General features: G+C 35.2%; 2 protein-coding genes and 1 pseudogene across 3 annotated transcripts; all 3 read left to right on the top strand.

Moving 5' to 3' along the window:
* The first annotated feature begins 755 nt into the window (after positions 1–755).
* Positions 756–2,774, top strand: Or5p78 (olfactory receptor family 5 subfamily P member 78). Of its 2 annotated transcripts, XM_087579214.1 has the most exons (2): positions 756–821; positions 1,845–2,774. In XM_087579214.1, exon 2 carries the CDS (start codon positions 2,013–2,015, stop codon positions 2,772–2,774), a length of 762 nt encoding a protein of 253 aa, XP_087435340.1. In that variant the 5' UTR covers positions 756–821; positions 1,845–2,012.
* A 5,068-nt stretch (positions 2,775–7,842) lies between these two features.
* Positions 7,843–8,787, top strand: Or5p79 (olfactory receptor family 5 subfamily P member 79). Its single transcript, NM_001000230.1, is given in 1 exon segment — positions 7,843–8,787. A coding segment is annotated over 1 exon segment (945 nt).
* On the top strand, positions 16,948–18,080 carry Or5p80-ps1 (olfactory receptor family 5 subfamily P member 80, pseudogene 1; annotated as a pseudogene).

A 20,719-nucleotide genomic window follows, 5' to 3' on the forward strand; every position in this document is an offset into this window, starting at 1 on the left:
TATTCATGTCATTGGTAAACTTATATGTAGATATTAGCCATAATGTATAGAATACCTACACTACAATAGTCAGAACCAAGGAAGTTAAGCAATAAGGTGAGCCCAAGGGATAATGCTTGAATCTCACCTGACATAACTCTATCATATTCTTTGAATAACTATCATATGAAGCATGTTCATTCTTACTTAAGAAAAAAAAAACCCAGAGACTGACAAACTCCTTGAAAAGTCTCTCTCTCTCTCTCTCTCTCTCTCTCTCTCTCTCTCTCTCTCTCTCTCTCTCTCTCTGTGTGTGTGTGTGTGTGTGTGTGTGTGTGTGTGTGTGTGTGTGTAATGAATTGGGAGTGAGATAATGATCTCCAGTGACTTGAATTCACACTTTAATTAGTTTTTTAGCAGGGAATTATCCTCAATTACAAACAATGACAGCAGGAATCAGCTGTACAGCTACAAAAGCAAAATAACCTTGACCTTATTACTTTGCAATGAATTCTGTTTGGAAGAGGTAAGTTTTGAGTTTTTTGGGTAAATTTGCCTTTTTATTTGATCTTTATCATTAGAGAATAATTCATTCTTTGAAAATTTATCCAAACTTACATGCTTTAGTGGACACACATGTTTGGTGGGATAGGCAATAAACTGAACCAAAAAACCCTAACTGAATCAGCTTCTATTTCCATATTCAAATTCCTGTGAACATCCAGTTAATCTCCACTGTTAGATGTTCCTTATTTATTTGGCCACTGATGAATCTAGAATCCAGCATTATCAATAACATTTTCCTGAGTCACTATTTTTAAAATGCTTTGACCGAGTACTTTGCATGATTTCTTGTAGAGATACTCGCTTGCTTATTGACTGAAGGTTCTAGTATGACTGGCAGCAAATATTTTAGACAATCAGAAGGTACAATGTTGAAAATCTTAGAGTAAGACTTTATGTGATCCTGAGCTGGATGAACAAGTTTAAACTTAACATTTTACATTGAGTGTTTTCCTCACCTATGTACAGTGTAGGAAACCATGTGACTTCATTCCATCACATTCCATTTAGAAAACACAGATTCCTTTCTAGTTTCCCAAGTTCTAGAGAGAATATTTATCCTGGTGTAGATTTGGTTCACTAACATATAATATGAATTTTGTATGATGGAAATTTGTTTTTAGTATATTAACCGCATAGCTGCTTTACATCCTAAATTTGCCTGTGCTTTCAACTTTACTGTGACTTTTACATATATAATTACTAAAAGTTAGATCAAATACGGTTTATCTGCAGCTCATATCCTCAGTCTAGATTTCTTATATAGTCTTCAGCTATTCACCAATTACAAACTAAATATTCTCAAAGAAATAGAATAATTAAACTACTTAATACTGGGAAAAATTAACGAATTATATAAAATCCTATGTCTTATCCTGGTGCTTAGTACCATCTGTAAGGTTAGTCATTATAAGTCTTTATCATAAAATTTAGAGGTTGTAGACTTTATATCTTGTGGTATTTACAATAACTTCTTTTGTTTATATGACTCATATTTTGAAACCTTACTCATAAAGCCACACAAGTATATTTTACTTTACAGAATTAAATGATAACATATATTATTTGAAGAAGTTTACTACTTTAAGTCACATTTATGCACAAAATCATATGTACTCCTAGAGACCTGACTAAAATTTTGTTAGATAGAACTGTCAATTCACCTTAAATGATAAAATTATTTGTGATACCCCATGTTTGCATTAATAAATTTGAGATCATCTACTCATAAATCTACCTCTAATATCACAATAATAGCCTTCATCTACCATCAGCTACACTGCTCCATGGCTTTTCTGGAGGATGGGAACCACACTGCAGTGACAGAGTTCATTTTATTGGGATTAACAGATGACCCAGTTCTTAGAGTCGTCCTTTTCACCATCATCCTGTGCATCTACCTGGTGACTGTGTCTGGGAACCTCAGCACCATCCTTCTCATCAGAGTCTCCTCCCAGCTCCATCACCCCATGTACTTCTTTCTCAGCCACTTGGCTTCAGCTGACATTGGCTACTCATCTTCTGTCACACCCAATATGCTTGTCAACTTTTTGGTGGAAAAAAATACCATTTCATACCTAGGATGCGGCATCCAGCTTGGTTCAGGTGCTTTCTTTGGGGGAGTTGAGTGCTTTGTTCTAGCTGCCATGGCATATGATCGCTTTGTGGCAATCTGTAGCCCACTACTTTATCCAACCAAAATGTCAACACAAGTCTGTGTACAGTTACTTGTAGTAGCATACATAAGTGGTTTTCTTAATGCCTCCTCATTTACCTTTTCATTCTTTTCTTTCTTCTTCTGTGGACCAAATAAAATCAATCACTTTTTCTGTGATTTTACTCCTTTAGTTGAACTCTCCTGTTCTGATGACAGTGTCTCCATTATTCTTGCCACTATTACTGTTGGCATTATCATTTTAATCACAGTGATTGTTATTGCTGTCTCCTATATTTACATCCTCATCACCATCCTGAAGATGCACTCCACTGAGGGCCGCCAAAAGGCCTTCTCAACCTGCACCTCCCACCTCACCGCAGTCACTCTGTTCTATGGAACCATTACATTCATCTATGTGACCCCCAAGTCCAACTACTCCACAGACCAGAACAAGGTGTTATCTGTATTCTACATGGTGGTGATCCCCATGATGAACCCCCTCATCTACAGCCTGAGGAGTAATGAGATTAAGAGTGCTCTGAAGAGACAACTTGGTAGGAAAAGGTTTTCTTAGAAATATCTGTTACATTGTCAGACTTGTTACAGCAAAAATATGGATATAGTAATAAAGGTTGAGTTTCTGTGGTGGAAAATTCTGTTGATATATTATTACCAAACTTGAAAATTTCTAATAAATGTCAGAGTTTAACTTTCAAATAATGAAAGAAATAAAAGGGTCTTTGTAAATTACCTTTAATAAAATTAAATAATTTAATTAACAGAATAAGGTGATTCATGTAAAACATAATATGCTGAAAATATTGTGACATTTTCCATTTTTTTCAAATATTTTATATTCAAATTTGTTAGAAATTGCATTTTAATTGTATACAAACCCTTGTGTGTTTGTTAAGGTCTGTTCTCTAATGCTGTTGGGAAAGGCAAGAATCACAAAGCTTGAATCCTTAGTTTACCAGAGGCATGCCATAAAGTAGATATGGGGACTCAAAATATTGTTTTACTTGATATTGTACATAATGTAAAGATTGTTTTCTTGAACGTGAGTTCCTCTGGTAATATACAACCTCAGGTATACAACAATGGAATCAATTAAGAAGAGTCAGAGATTTCAAAAACAGTCTGCTAAAAATTTTCCTTGATTTTCAGCGCCAGTTGATAATTTATCTTCTTGTTTTAGCAACGGAAACCTTAATACCACCTATCACTAGGACTTCAGGGTATGTGTTTCAACAACTTATTGTCTGATAAGTCTGACAACTATAGTTATTCTGCACAGTGTAAAAGAAATGATGGAGAGAAAGTAGGATGTAGATGGTAGAAATTATTTTTATAGAAATATTATATATGAGATAAGGGTTTTGTGTATTTTTAAAGTCTGATGTGTGGTGTTGGGTGGTAGTACAATCGCATTGTTAGATACACATAAAAGAACAAGAAATCCATTCCTCATTAATCTGATTTCTTGTCAGCTTCAAAAATTAATTACTTACTTTAGATTTAGACATATTCTTCAGCTTTCCAGGACCAAGGGGAAAAATTGGGACCACAAGGTAAACAAATTAAGAATACAACAAAAGTTTCTCTAAAGAGAACTAATGCTATAATTTCAACAGTGAGGCCATGAAAAGGAAATTTTAGAAAGTATTTATGGACAAGCCACTTATGATCATGTGCACATGTGAGCAGACATAGCTATATCTCCTTTCAAGTTTGACTGCTCTTAGGAGAGATTAAATCAACCTTCACATGTGGGTAATGATCATGCTTACCCCTCTTTCCCCTCTACTTTAATGTTCCAGAAACAAATTCCACCTTCTTGCTGATAGAACCAAAGCATTGATGTTTTTACTCATTCACTCACATTTTCACACATTCTAGAGTCTTTACAATGAATCTCACATTTCAGATGTTAGTTTAGAACAATGGAAGTAGTTACAAATAAAAACTGGCAAAAGTGGAATTTTGGATCACTCATATCTTTATCTTTATCTTGACAATAAAGTTAAAAGGTAAGTGATGTAGACCATCAGAAGAGGTTTGATAAAACAAAGATCAACAAAACCCAAGATCATGTGTGTTAGGTTGATGTGCACAGGGAAAGGGTTGAGAGTGTACTTTTCTCACTGAGAACCTATGCCTGAGAAAAGATTGCAGAATGTGAGGTCACTCATATAACATAATGCATATATCTCTATATATGATACTTTTGTGAGTGTACTATTGTTTTCATATACATTGAGGCTTCTGTTGAAATAATGACAGAACTGTTCACTTTAACTGTTCGCTGTATCAGCCCTATGGTGTACCAAACTGGAACAAAAGATAAAATGTTAATTGTATCTTCAACATTAAATTATATCTTACATAATAGGCATTCTGGAAACATCTCAAAAAGTGACAACTTAGGAAATTCGATTTAAAATTTATTATATTTTATGTCAGTGGGGTGAGTTAGCAGAGTAAAGCCCTTAGCACAAAACACTGATGACTTTAGTTCATTTCCTGGAATTCACATAAAAGTAAGAGACGGGAAATCCCCTGCCTCTACACATAACCCAACAGAAATAAATACACTTTTCTTTCCAATGACAGATTTTGACAATTAAAAAATGCTATAAAATTGAGTTACAATTAAAATGAGATGGGGAATTAGAGAGGCAAGAATCATAAGCACATACATATCTTTGGGAAGATCTTATCAAAAGAAATCACATATATTAGCAAATCTAGGGAAACTACAGGAAAGCAACTCTTACACAGATTGGTGCCACTGTGGGAAAAGGAATCTCAGTCTTGAACTTGGCTCTAGTACAGTCAGGACCAAGTGCTACAACAGGCCTAACTGACCAAATATATAAACAAGTTTCAATTATTCCTGTCAAACACAGATAAAAATATTGACTCACTAAATGGAAATCAGGAATACTAAACAGAGAAGCAATGGCAGTGTGCAAAAAAGAAAAACCCACTAGAATTTAAGATATGAAAATTGATCAACATACATAACATTAACTGAAAATGTAAGGGACAAGTGAAATGTACACTGTAACATAAAATGTTGAATTAAATCACACAGAGCTTCATAACTTAAAAGTTTACAAAGGCAGCATTTACAGCAGACTTTTCTCTTTGAAAAGCATTTTTGTTTATATTTAGACTATATTTCCAGTGCCTGTGAGACAGAGAAGCCTGCCTAAGAGTTCCATGACTCTCTAGAAGAAGGATGAGATAAAATTGTGTCCATATTTTTTCATTGTTCCTGGAATGGTTTTTGAATTTTAAGAATCACTATACTCAAAAAATTGGACAACATACATTAATGATTGGGCAGAAGAGTATTGAAATTTCTTTATTTCTTCAGTGGCCAGCTGCTTACATCAGGAGGCATAAAATATAGAATGGTTCCATGAAATTAAGATTAGAATAAGTCAGACCAGGTTTTCAAACTAAAGATCAGTGAGTGTTTCTATCATCCTCCCCCAAAAATGGAAACCAAAATCTCTTTGTGGTATGAATTGTGAGATACCAATTCTTACTTGAGGATCAGCCATGTGCTTTTTTATTCACAGGTTTTTTCATTCACACTTTTCTATATATAATATTTTTATTGGATATTTTTATTTACATTTTACATATAAGTATTTTATATCCTTTAAATTGACTTTACTCTCCTCCCTCCACATATTCCTTAAGGTTCGTAATGAAGAGTCTTAACATTACTAGCTACAAAAAAACTTACACGAATGAAAAAATGTTAAAAGAAATAGCCAAAGTTGTATTTTTATCTCAGTATCCACCAACATGAAACAAAAAATGAACCTAGAACCAATACTTACCTGAGACAATTTTGTTATCACATACTTTTAATAATTATCAAATAATACTGAGCCAATTCACAAATCAAAATAAAAGAGTTCAGATTAACTCCTTGACATTTGTTTTCATGTATAATAAGTGCCTTTTTCACCTGAGATAATGCTCCCTGGGAATTTGATTCATATGTGAATCCTGAGACAGCTCAGAGACTTAGTCTCAATGGTAAAAGAATGATTGTGGAAGATAGAGAGCACATTATAAAATCAAGTTATAATTATTGTGACTTTATTACTTTAAAATGAATCCTTATTTCAAAAGGTAAGTGTCCTGGCTTCTTGTATCATTGAACAATACTTTGGTCTTTGAAAATATGTATACATACACACACATATACGTATGTATGTTGTAGTTGGGAAAGAAAACAGTTATAATCAAGAAAAAATAACTGAATCAACTTATATTTTAAGTAAAATCCCTGTGAAAAATTATGCATAGAATATAATTCTCAGATATTTCTTATTTATCCAAACACTTAGAAGAGGAGAAAACCACATGATCTCTAGTGACATGTAAGATGAGCACTCAAGAAAATAAAATGCTGATGAATTCACTAGTCTTGACATAGAGTAATAATTTCATGAAAATGTCTCATGAAAATACAGACTTGGTTACTGATCAAATGCTCTAAGATCACAAGTTATTGACACCATGAAAAAACTCAATCATATAGGCCTGAAAATCTCAAGACATGGGAATTAGCCTGATATTAGCTGGGTGAACCTAGATAAACATAAGATTTCAGGTTGAATACTTACACTTGTCCTCTATAAGCAATCACATTTCATTTCATTTTATTAGGCTAGAAAAAAATCATTATATTAGGAAAGGACTTGGTAAATATATGAATAAACACATACTAATATTATTAGAAATAGTATCACGTATTTACAAGAGATTAGACTTATAGAGGAAATGACTTGATAAAGCAGTAGTTTAATTACCAAGAGTTTAATAAGTTTAGTACAGGTACTCACATTTGTAATTTGAGTGTGAATTATTTTCCCCCTCCCCTAGTTCTTGTAAGAAATTGTAGCTGTCATTATAAATATTAGTCTTAAAACAATCAGGTAGTTGACAGACTTGAGGAACCTTTTCCCTAACTAAGGACTTCTTGTTTTGAAAGCTGGCCTGTTGCCTCTCTCACCATGTGTTCATGTGCTCTGCATCTTACTGACACTTTTCAAGCACAGTGTAATTAAAGTGGAACGAATTCACTCAGGCTTCAGTTTATGTCCTCACACTAGTGCTACTTAATGACCACTAAGTTACCTAACAATTTCAAATAACACATTCCATCAAGTTTACATTTGAATTAATGAGGGACTCAATAACATTCCGTTGAAAATGCAATTGAACATCTTAAAATGTATTAAATTTAGTAGAGATCATTAAAAAATTTTACATCTGTAAATTTTAATCCTTTCTTGTACATGTGATACCATTTGTTATTTTCATCAGCTGCACAGTTTACATCCAAAGTTTTAAATACAATTAGATGAGTTTTATTATAAACATAAATTGAAAATGCATTCTTTAAAAGAAATTCTAGAATTTCACATTAAAATTTATTAGTCAGTTCACATGATTATTCATGGGTGTTCAATGTATTACTCCAATTATGTTTTGATTGATGCATTTATTTGTAATACTTTCTATGTGTTACCACATATGCACCTGCATATTTATAAATCCCTTCCTATAATGTCTCCATTCCATCCTTAATCTAGCAGCACATACACTGTTCCATGGCTTTCCTGGAGGATGGGAACCACACTGCAGTGACAGAGTTCATTTTACTTGGTTTAACAGATGACCCAGTTCTTAGAGTCGTCCTTTTCACCATCATCCTGTGCATCTACCTGGTGACTGTGTCTGGGAACCTCAGCACCATCCTTCTCATCAGAGTCTCTTCCCAGCTCCATCACCCCATGTACTTCTTTCTCAGCCACTTGGCTTCTGTTGACATAGGCATTTCATCTTCTGTCACACCCAATATGCTCATCAACTTCCTGCTGGAGAGAAACACAATTTCTTACCTTGGATGTGCCATCCAGCTTGGCTCAGCTGCTTTCTTTGGATCAACTGAATCATTTCTTCTGGCTGCCATGGCTTATGATCGCTTCATGGCAATCTGCAACCCACTGCTTTATTCAACCAAAATGTCCACACAAGTCTGTATCCGGTTGCTTGTAGGATCTTATGTAGGAGGATTTCTTAATGCTTCTTCTTTTACACTTTCCTACTTTTCTTTTCTCTTCTGTGGACCAAATAAAGTCAATCACTTTTTCTGTGATTTTTCTCCTTTAGTTGAACTCTCCTGTTCTGATAATGATGTCCTCCTAATTATTGATTCATTTTCTGCTGGCTCTATCATTGTGATCACAGTGTTGGTCATAGCCATTTCCTACACCTACATCATCATCACCATCCTGAAGATGCGCTCCACTGAGGGTCGACACAAGGCCTTCTCCACCTGCACCTCCCACCTCGCAGCAGTCACTGTGTTCTATGGAACTGTTACATTTATTTATGTGATGCCAAAGTCCAGCTACTCCACAGACCAAAACAAGGTGTTGTCTGTGTTTTACATGGTAGTAATTCCCATGTTGAACCCCCTAATCTATAGCCTTAGGAACAATGAGATTAAAACTGCTCTGAAGAAACAGCTTAGTAAAAAACAATTTTCTTAGACATGTCTGCTAATCTGTTTGTCACAGACTAAATAGTAATGATATGCCATAGACATTGTATTAAAAGAAACTGAATATTGATAGTTGAAGTAATGTTATGTTATATGACCAGACTTGAAATTTGATAGTAAATATACCGTGAGTATTCATACATCACAAAATAAATTATATATTCATAAGCAGTAATACATTTCATTAGATACAAAATTCCAGATTACAATCAGATATTAAAAAATTTACTTCAATATCACTCATGTTTTAAAGTACTGTGCTGCGTTGAAATATTGACTTTATAAATTTTTAAATCTGTATACATTTTCAGTAGCAGCTACCCTTAAATGTATATAGTTACTCTAGTTAGAACTAAGTATATTAGAGAAAAAGTAGCATAGACAAAAATAATGTTGGAGATATTTTTATTGTGGTCGTATCATTTGGATGGGGATGGGTCTTTCATAGTCAAAGGCAATATATATATATGTATGTATATATATATATATATGCTCTAATCATCTCTCTGTTTCTCCTCATGTATGTGAATTATAGGAAACAATCTCATAGAAATCTGTCAGGAGAGATGGTGTGTATGATTATGTGTCTCTGTATACATCTATATACATACATACATACATACATACATACATACATACATACATATGTGTGTGTGTGTGTGTGTGTGTGTGTGTGTTTATAGGTTTTTTTCTCCAGGGAAGCCTAATTAATAGCACCACTCACTAACATTTTATTTCTATGGTCCAAATTCTACATCAGATTATGTGTGCCATCAACAACTAAAAACCTAAATAAATTATATTCTTTTGTATGTTTCTAACTTTTTGGATTGTTTTTCTCTTGATTGTTGTATTTTTAATTCCTTGTATATACAGGTTACTAATCTTCTATCAGATATGTTTAAAAGATTTTATCCTACTTTCTCAGCTTTCTCTGCACCACACTCATGGTTTCCTTTGCCTACAGAACTTTTTAACTTTATGAAGTCCGGCTTGTCAATTATTGGCATTAATTCATGAGCCAATGGAGTTCTTTCTGGAAAGCTTTCTGTTGTATTTATTTCTTGCAGAAAACTTCCAATACTTTCTTTTAGCAGTTTCAGAGGTTTAGGGTTCACTTGAGATTTCTGTTCCATTTGGAGTTCATTTTTGCCCAGGTGATAAATATGGGTCTAATTTCATTCTTATTCATATGAATATCCATTTTCCCAGCACAATTTGCTGAAGACTTTTATAATTTCTTTAGCTTATAAAGTTAAAAAATTCTGCACATGAAAGAAACTATAACTCAAGCACAGAGGAAGCACAGAAAGCAAGAGAAAGTATCTGTCAGCTCTACATCTCATAGAAGATTAATAACTAGATGTTTCACCTAGGTCATTAAAATCACTCTCTCTATCTCTGTACTCTAATTTTCACGTACTTCTAGGACATTTCTAGAATTGAATAGTAAGTCTTACTAAATGAAAACTATTAATTACTGGAAAAATGTTTTCTCTGTCTAGAATCTTGATTCCAGTGCTTGTAAATATGTTGAAGAGCATGTAAACAGTCTCTACAGACTAAGAAAAAGGTCATATGCACATACATTTGCCATCCATTAAGGACCTCTCCCAGATGAGGGAAATGATCAGCTTTGTAGGTCCCTAACTTGAAGAGAATAATTTTGTATACATTGCTTTGAATAAGCTATTTCCATCTTAAACATAAAGGCTTCCACCTCTGAACTTTAATGCTGGATTGTATTCAACCAACAAACATCTTTAATATGTTAAGCTAGATACTTTTCATACTCATTATTTTTAAAAGAAGATGAACTCCTTAGTTAAATTGGGCCTGAAGGAATAGTACAGTGTCATGTTTTAATTCACTGAATAAAATGTGGAGCTTCCCAATCAGAACCCCAGCCAGGCCCAGCCATCAAAGCAGTATGCCTGAGGATCCTAAAATAAATGGTGAAACAGTGACCTTAGAGAGTAGTGATCATCGAGAGCAGAAGCTTCTTGGACAACACTTGTCATAATTCACACAAACACAAATGAATGAGTAAACACTCTTGTATTCACTCACTTTCAGTGGATTAATAGATAGGGAACTGATTTACCCTATCCTTATTTCTACTGTCTGCCTAAGCCAACAGTTATACTGGGGAAACGAGCCCTCTATCATCCTGCAGGCCACTGAGATGATGTGAAGATTAGAATATTTTTGTCAATTTGGCACAAGCAAAAGTTATCTGGGAAGACAGGAGAGCAGTTGAGAACAGACTGACCTGAGAATATTTCTGCTAAGTATTCCTCAATGAAAAATTAACATGGAAAGGAAGATCCTATCCACTGTGGGTGGTGCCGTCAATGAGCAGGTGGATTAGTAAGGTATAAGAAATCAGGCTGAGCATACTATGAAAGGCAAACCAGTAAGCACTCTTCATCCACCGTCTCAGCTTCTTTTCTTGCCTTCAGGTTTCCATCTTTGAGTTTCTACCTCAGTGGTGGACTATGGCTTCTATAGGGTTTTGGTCAGAGATTTACTACAACAAATGTTGCTGCAAAAAGAGAGAACAATGACATCCAGGTGATGATGCAGCAGTCAAAGTAATGTAAACATCCTAACATATATATATATATATATATATATATATATATATATATATATATATATATGATTTCCAGTTACACAGTGAACAGCAGAAGCAGTACAGTTAGTAACATTCTAACAAAAAGCAATAGAAACATACACAGAGGCCAACACTGAGATAACCCTCTAGGTCCTATTAGTTACAAATTCATAAAGCTATGCACAACTTTTTATAAAAGAAGAACAGAGAAAGTTATATCCAGATAAAACATTTTTTAACTTTTAGAAAGTTTCATTTTGACTTACAGTTCCAGAGGGTTAAGAATATTGTGAGTAGGGTCACAATAGCTGCAACTGGAAGCTGAGTTTCACACTTTGAATTTAACACCTAAATTATTCAATTTTGTGCCCATTCCAATAAGAACATAATACTAAGCCTCCTAAACTGTGCTACCAACTAGAAACCAAGCAATCACATTTCCAAGAGTATGGGATATACCTCATCCAAACCACCATATTTTCCTTACCAGACATCAAAATTGTCAGTAAATTGCCTGGATGTTCAAATGCACTACAGGGGTTTATACAAAATCAGTATTGATTAAATGCACACTGAATAAATACACTTAGGAAAAAACAAATACTGATTAAAGGCAAGGTAAGGATAACACTAACACCAGAAATTTTATTGGACATTTCTAGATGTGGGAGAAAATATGCAATGCCATTACCATTTCATTTTAGCATCTCCCAGGATACAGGGATTTTGAGCCAGTTTTATCACATTATCCTCAACCCCTTACTCTTCTTCAAATCCAATCTGTCCCTCCCATGACATCTTCATTTTCCCCTGTGTATCTTTTCTGTGAGGGTCAAGAAGCTTGTATGCTCTCATATCCTTTTCAGGATAATTCCTAGACATACAATGCTCCACACTAAGCATTTCATAAGCACGGTCTCTAAATCAAATTTGCTATACACACACAAAAATTGCATAGTAGAGCTATCACTCTATTTTTAAGCATTTTTCTGTTACCAGTGTGGGGATTTATTTTTCTGGGACACTCAAGAAGCCAGTAGACTCAGGACCCATATCCTCCTCTCCTGAGAAAACTTTTAAAATTAAAGACAGACATATATAGAAGTAGCCAAAGACAAAGAACTCATCATTTAGAGAGTAAAACTAGTCTGAAGGATAATTTCATGAAAATAACCATGAAGTCAAATTGAGGGGTATAGTATTTTCCTTGGTTTTGTTTGTTGCTTCATGTGTCATTTTTGTTTTTTTGTTTGTTTTTTGTTTTTTTGTTTTTGCTCTTTCCTTCTCTGTGTCTCTCTGTGTCTCTCTGTGTCTCTCTGTGTCTCTCTGCCTCTCTCTCTCTCTCTCTCTCCCTCTCTTTCCGTGTGTGTGTGTGTGTGTGTGTGTGTGTGTGTGTGTGTGTGTGTATGTAGATGGATGTAGAGCACATATAGAAGTCAGAGGAACTCATTCCAGGAGTCTGTTATCTCTTTCCAACTTATTTTAAAGCACGGTTTCTTTTAATTTCTGTCCCACTGTGCATGACAGGTTAATTGGTATCAAGTTTCCAGAGGATCCTTCTCACTCTGCTTTCATTTCATCAGAGAAGCATTATGAATACAGAGGCACATTGTTTCATCAAGCCTTTGCTAGGTATTTGGAGGAATGAAATCAGGTTGTCAGCTATAAGTGTCAGGCATTTTTACCTACTGAACCATCCCTGCAGGCCTAATCTCTTCAGTTCTATTAGCAAGATTGGCTGGTTACACCACGGATTTTTATTTCCAGGGTTAGCTTTCCTAAAATAGAAACTTCTCATTTTAATATCTCTTTCTCCCTATTCTTTCTAGAGCACTATGTGGAGTGTTTAGAGATGGCTAAGTATGTGTAGATTTGGGAGGGGGGAAACCTAAGCATTGTAATGACATGGGTTAAAATAGCATTTTCAACAAATGGTCCTGATTGAACTGAAGATAAGCATGGAGAATAATGCAAGTTGATTGATACTTATTTCCCTGTACAAATCTTAAGTCCAAGTGGATCAAGGACCTCCATATAAAACCAGATACACTCAAACTAACAGAAGAAAAAGTGGAGAAGAGCATTGAACAAATAGGCGCTGGGGAAAATTTCCTGAACAGAACACCAATGGCTTATGCTCTAAGAGCAGGAATCAACAAATGGGACCTCATAAAACTGCAAAGCTTCTACAAGACAAAGGACACTGTCATTAGGACAAAACAGCAACCAACACATTGGGAAAATATCTTTACCAATGCTACACCTCATAGAGGGCTAATATCGAAAATATACAAAGAACTCAAGAAGTTAGACTCCAGTGAGCCATTTAACCCTATTACAAAATGGGGTACAGAGCTAAACAAAATTCTCTGCTGAAGAATATCAAATGGCTGAGAAGCAACTAAAGAAATAATCAACAATCTTAGTCACCAGGAAATTGCAATCAAAACAACCCTGAGATTCCACCTCAGAGCAGTCAAAGCAAAATGGTGAGTATCAAAAACTCTGGTGATAACAGATACTGGCAAGGATGTGGAGAAAAAGGAACACTCCTCCATTGTTGGTGGAATTGCAAACTGGTACAACCACTCTGGAAATCAATCTGGAGATTTGTCAGAAAATTGGATATTGCACTACATGAGGACCTAGCTATACCACTCCTCAGCATATACCAAAAAGATGCTCCAACACACAACAAAGATACATGCTCCATTATGTTCATAGCAGCCTTATTTATAACAGACAGAAGCTGGAAAAAACCCAAATGCCCTTCAGCAAAGGAATGCATACAGAAAATGAGGTCTATCTGCAAAATGAAATACTACTCAGCTATCAAAGACAATGACATCATGAAATTCAAATGCAAAAGGATGGAACAAGAAAATATCCTGAATAACCCATCCCCCCCCAAAGAAAACCACACATAGTATGCATTCACTGATAAGAGGATATTAGTCCAAAAGCTCGGATTACCCAACGATATAATCCACAGACCACAGGAAGCTCAAGAAGAAGGACGATAAAAGTGTGGATGCTTCAGCTTTTCTTAAAGGGGGGAACAAAAATATTCATAGGAGATATGGAGGCAAAGTTAGGAGCAGAGACTGAAGGAATGGACATTCAGAGCCTGCCCCACCTGGGGATGCAGCCCATATAAATATAGTCACTAAACCCAAACAATATTGCTGCTGTCAGGAAGGAAGTGCATGCTGACAGGAGCCTGATATATGTATCTCCTGAGAGGCTCCACCAGAGCATGATAAACATATAGGTCAATACTAGCAGGTAACCATTGAAATGAGAATGGGGACCCCATTATAGGAGATAGAGAAAGGATTGAAGGAGCTGAAGGACTTTGCAAATCCATAAAAACAATCCCAAACAACCAGAGCTACCAGGGACTAAACTGCTACCCAAAGACTACACATGGACAAACCCATGGCTATAGCTACATATGTAGCAGATGATGACCTTGGTGGACACCAATAGGAGGAGAAGCAATTGCTTGTGCCAAGACTGGAAACTCCAGGATAGGGGACTGTTAGTTTGGGGAGGGGGAATACCCTTATAGAAAAGAGGAAGGGTATGGTATAGGGAATTATGGATGGGAAATCAAGAAAGGAAATAATGTTTGAAATGTAAATAAAAAATATACAATAAAAATTGCACATATGCAACAATAAGTATATATACAAAAAAGAACCAATGTCACTGTAAACATTAATTAAAGAAAAATAGAAATTGTCACATGAATATTTGACAGTACAGAACTCAGGACAAAGATGACTAGGTATATTTATAGAAAGTGTTATATAATGATAACCATTTAAAGAGACAAAAATATGAGATACAGAAGACATATGTTGTGAGAGATAAATGAGATAATTAAGAATAGAAATTGATTCCCGTGGTTTTAATTTACAGCATAAGCATCTCATGATGGTCTGTGACTTGACTCTACTCTTATTCTGTGTCACTACACTTGTGATTTTGTACTAAGGTGTGGAATACACATAGAATCTCTATGGTATTATCTGCTACTATGCTGTGTGATTTTTCCCACACAATCAATTTAAAAATATGGATAATACCACTTAGGGACACATAAAATGCACCTTTTTCCATTAATCTTTCAACATTTAGCTAGAAGCACTTCCACTGTACTGTGTTCTTGTGCATTCAGGGCATATTCAATACTGCTAGAAGGATGTTTATCAATCACTGAAGTTTTCATGAAGCTGATCCACAAAAAGCTTAATCGATAGACGCTAGTAGATAACATGAATTTGTATGAATATGAGTAACTCCAATTTTCAGTCCTGATGGGTTTTCAGTGGAATTTTAACAAGCAAGGTGGATACTCAAGGGATTCTTTCCCATAAGACACTGTTTCTTATAAAACATAGTCTTGGTTTACATTAGGAATACTTGATTGTTTGACTCTGAGGCTGAACCACACACAGGTAATAATTTTCCTTTTCTATTGATACAGGAGTTTTTATTTGTCATTTTATTAATTGAAATTATAAACATTTAAAAAGAAAATAAGTAGCTGCACATTTGATTGTTTCTATAATCAACACATGGCATAATATATACTATCAATTTCAAATTAAAATATCACAATATGGCATGTTTTAAAATAAAGCAGTGATAAGTATTGTATAGTGTATGTAACTTTTCCAGGGTACCATAAATTTTCAGTCACAAAGTCAGATCTTTATCTTCAGTCTGTGTTGCTATACCAGTCATGACATTTCTGTATAACATGTTGAATCCATGTCATATAATGTTTATTTCAGCTTTGATACCATTACATACATATGTTTTCTTTAAAAGGTTAAGTTTCACCTATAAATTTCATATGTCTACACTGTAAAAGAATAGTAATATACTGGAGTTCAGACACAGGAATATACCAAGTTCATAATGTGGCTTGCTATTCTTCAGTCAATTCACATATACTCTTATTATAAGAGTACTTATTATAATATACTCTTATTATACATGACATGGATATAGATGATAGAATATTTAGGAAGTGAAAAGGGACTAATGTGAAGAAGAGTAAATAAACAGGAGAAATGAATAGAGGTGAATGTGGTCAAAGTAAATGAAATATTTGGATAAAACTGCCACAAAACATGGTTTTTTGCAGGGAAAATAAACTGATCATTTTAAACAAAATGAAAATGTAATGGTTTAATTATCATAGTATACACTATTCAGGGCCAGTGTGTGTGCGTGCGTGTGTGTGTGTGTGTGTGTGTGTGTGTGTGTGTGTGTGTGTGTGTAAATGTAAATGCAGTTTTCTTCACTGAATTCTTGAAAAAAATTAGTTGTTCAGTTTCAGTTGTTTTTATTCTTCATTGGAATGTAAATTAACAACATGAGGCATGAATGATGTGCTAAAAAGAGAAATATTAATTTTTAATTCCCATAGATTAATTAATGTTTACTATTTTAGTACTTATCTAAGATGGTACATGAAACATTTTTCTGAAATTTATACATAGTATCTGTATTTCTGTCATTTACATTATATAGCTTCTGCAAAAACAGTAAGTGAAAATACTGTATTCTCTTCTAATAGTTGACTGTTTTCCTTTCAATGGCAGTATTCGTATTATAGATGGAACCTGGAAACTACACAGTGGTAACAGAGTTGATTCTTTTGGGGTTTACAGAGGATGCTACAGTCCGTGCTATATTATTTGTTGTGTTTCTAATAATCTACTCTGTCACCTTAATGGGCAATATGAGCATAATCATGCTAATCAGAAGAAGTCCTCAGCTTCACACGCCCATGTACCTTTTCCTCAGCCATTTGGCATTTGTAGACATTGGGTACTCCTCATCAGTCACACCCATCATGCTGAAGGGCTTTCTCAGGAAAGAAACATTTATCCTTGTGGCTGGCTGTGTGGCTCAACTCTGCTCTGTAGTGACATTTGGGTCAGCTGAGTGCTTCCTGCTGGCTGCCATGGCCTATGACCGCTATGTAGCTATCTGCTCACCTCTGCTCTATGCCACACAGATGTCCTCCACAGTTTGTATTCTCCTAGTGGGAGCTTCCTACCTAGGTGGATGTGTGAATGCTTGGACATTTACTGGATGTTTATTAAATCTGTCTTTTTGTAGACCAAATAAAGTTAATCACTTTTTTTGTGACTATTCACCACTGTTGAAGATTTCATGTTCTCATGGATTTTCTTCTGAAGTCATTCCAGCAATCTCTTCAGGCTCAATCATTGTGGTAACTGTGTTTATCATCGCACTGTCTTACGTTTACATCCTTGTATCAATCCTGAAGATGCGGTCCCCTGAGGGCCGCCAGAAGGCCTTCTCAACCTGCACCTCCCACCTCACTGCTGTCACTCTGTTCTATGGAACCATCACATTCATTTATGTGATGCCCAAATCCAGTTACTCCACAGACCAAAACAAGGTGGTGTCTGTATTCTACACAGTGGTAATCCCAATGTTGAACCCCATCATCTATAGCCTCAGAAACAAGGATGTTAAAGAGGCTATGAAAAAATTGATGGCTGACGCACACTGGTAGACATCATACCTGCAATTTTAAACAGTGTAATAAGCTCTGAACTTCCAAATGAATGGATGGTATACTATGGAAATTTAAAACTGTATTTATGATTTTTAGACATAAATTTTATCACTTTATTAACAAGATCATCTTAAAAACAGTGGATTCACTCTAATGTGGCGATATTTAGCAAATTTCTCATTGTTTTATCTTTTCATCAGTCACCATTCTCTGAGGCTATAAACACAGTTCTCTCATATAAGTTATGTTTCTTTTGAATGAAGCCTTTATATTTGAAATTGGAGAATTATTTGGAATACTTTGAATAAGAGTGGAAGTGCTACATAAGATCTTAACCTGAAAGAAATCTTCTGCATTATAGAAATCTAAAAGTGAAAACAGAGTTACAGGTACTAGAAAACTTGTGATATCAGAAGGATTCTTCATTTGATACCTCATCCAGCCAAGTCCATACCTCACTCATATTCTCCCTCATCTACTGACTCTTCCTACTTAGAAACCTGTTGAACTCAATACCAAAGCTGGTCCTTAAAGACATCTTATTGGGGATAATTTAGGTTCTCTCATGCCTGTAGAGATGAAGATTTAGTGATTCAGAGTTCTTGGATTGTTATAGTCCTGGGATATACTGTGAATTTCTGCCATATCTTTTGAATAATATATTTCTTTGATGCCTCTGAAATTGTAAATTTTTAGTGTTTTCCACCTAATTTTGATAGTGTCATTAATACTAAAAAATCATTATCCTGAATCAGTCTAATTTTCTATTTAATGATTTAAAATTTTTGTGCTTTAATTATGCATTTGCTGTTTACATGTCAATTGTTGTCTCTATGAATAACTTTTCATCAAATACTATAACTTTTTAATAATTATCTTTGTCTTCAATAATAAAAATGTTAGTTAACCTCAGCTTAATATTAATATGTGTTTTATTATAAGATCTTTTAAAATTTTTAACTGAGCAAGACACATAGTATACTTGGCTTTGGCCCAAAAGTCTAAACCAGGATCATACTTTCTAATTTATTTTCAGCAGTATTTCTTCAATCTTCAAGTCCTAGTTTGAATTCCTTAATCACTAAATTAAGCAGCACCCAAATCTCTGCATCTCTGTATCAGTCAAGTTAATTGAGAGATTGGTTGAAGTCTCTTACATTCTATATCTCTAAGATTTGCTAATAATTTTTCAATCAGAATTATATGAATAAATTTATCTCAAAGTAATTAAGCACTTTAACTGAAAGCTCATCTTTACTTAAATTGACTACTGCATGAAGCATGAGATGTGCATACTAAGGACTAAACACTGTATACATACATAAATGCTGCACAAATACCAAGATGTGGTTAGGGAAACATCTCACCATATCAAGAGAAGAAAAGATGCCATTCTGTGACTTAGATGTTCTTTAGTGATCAGAAATTTGCTGATTTACTTTTATGAAGGCACATTTTTACCAAAGTTTAACAATAACAAAAAAAAGAAGGAATGACTATGTAGATGTTTTTCTTGGGGATTTTAATGTTTTTAAAAGAAAATATATTCCCTATGTAACCTTAAAACTTTTATTCTCCATCACTCAAAACACAATAACATAAGATGACACCTTGATAATGTCTACATAAGATTGGGATGTAGGCCATTCTGTAGAGCATTTTCCTAATTAGTGATTGATGGGTGGTGCCATATTGAGGCTAGTGATACAGCATTCACTAATAAAAGAAAGGAAAAAATTTAAATGTTTAGTTTAGGGAAAGATTTGTCATAAATATGTTCAGAAGAGGATGCATGACATATGTGTTATTTTCAGTGTTTAACTTTGACTTAATGTCCATATTCTAAATCAACAAATGATAAATGGGACCTCATGAAACTACAAATATTTTATAAGGCAAAGAACACTGTCAATTAAGACAAATGGGCAGCCTAAAGATTGGGAAAAGATCTTCAACATCCCTATATCTGACAGAGGGCTAATTTACAAAATTTTCAGAGAATCCAAGTTAGACACAAACAATGGAAATAACCCAGTTAAAAGTGGGGTACAGGGTTTCTGCCCTCACAGAGAGCTGAAAACCAGGACCCAGGAGCAACTACATGCCTGAGAGCAGAGGTAAGACCAACTTCTCTGCTCCAAGTGACCTGCCTGGTGGACTCAGGACACACAAAGGCAGAAGTCCTCTGGGACTAGGAACTTCTGGTTACTGGCTTTGGCCAAACCTCGCTGATCCCAGCCCACAACTCCCTGCTCCTAAATCCCGTGGGGGAGAGAGCTGAACACCCAGAAGTGTGGGCAATCTTGAGACTGCAAGGCAGGACAGACTGCCACTTCTGCCCACCTTTGTCCACATCCTTGGCCCAAGAGGAAACTGCATAGTGCCACTGGACACAGGAACATAGAAGCAGTCAGCTGCATGAGCCCTGAGGTCCAGCTCTGTGCCTGGATCTGAGTGGAAGTGGACAATCAGCTCCCTGCATTCTAATCCAGTGGAGGTTGGGGGAACTAGACCATCAGATGCACACACTCCTGTGAAAACAGAGGAGATTGCTTTCTTTACAACATCTTGTGCTATCTGTGGCCACTGTGCACAGGGACCTAGGAGAAGTAGGGGCAGAAACCTTCCAGTTCTTGCCTACACAGAGAGCTAAAAGCCAGCCCATGGGAATGACTACTTGCCTGAGAACAGAATACTGTATTCCCATAACTGGCTGAAAGAAAACAGGAAAACAGG

The sequence above is a fragment of the Rattus norvegicus genome, chromosome 1 (assembly GCF_021556685.1).
Source record: "Rattus norvegicus strain SHRSP/BbbUtx chromosome 1, alternate assembly SHRSP_T2T, whole genome shotgun sequence".
NCBI lineage: Eukaryota > Metazoa > Chordata > Mammalia > Rodentia > Muridae > Rattus > Rattus norvegicus.

Coding starts and splice junctions, on each gene's coding strand:
- Or5p78 (XM_087579214.1), top strand. CDS start 2,013: ATGTACTTCTTTCTCAGCCACTTGGCTTCAGCTGACATTGGCTACTCA.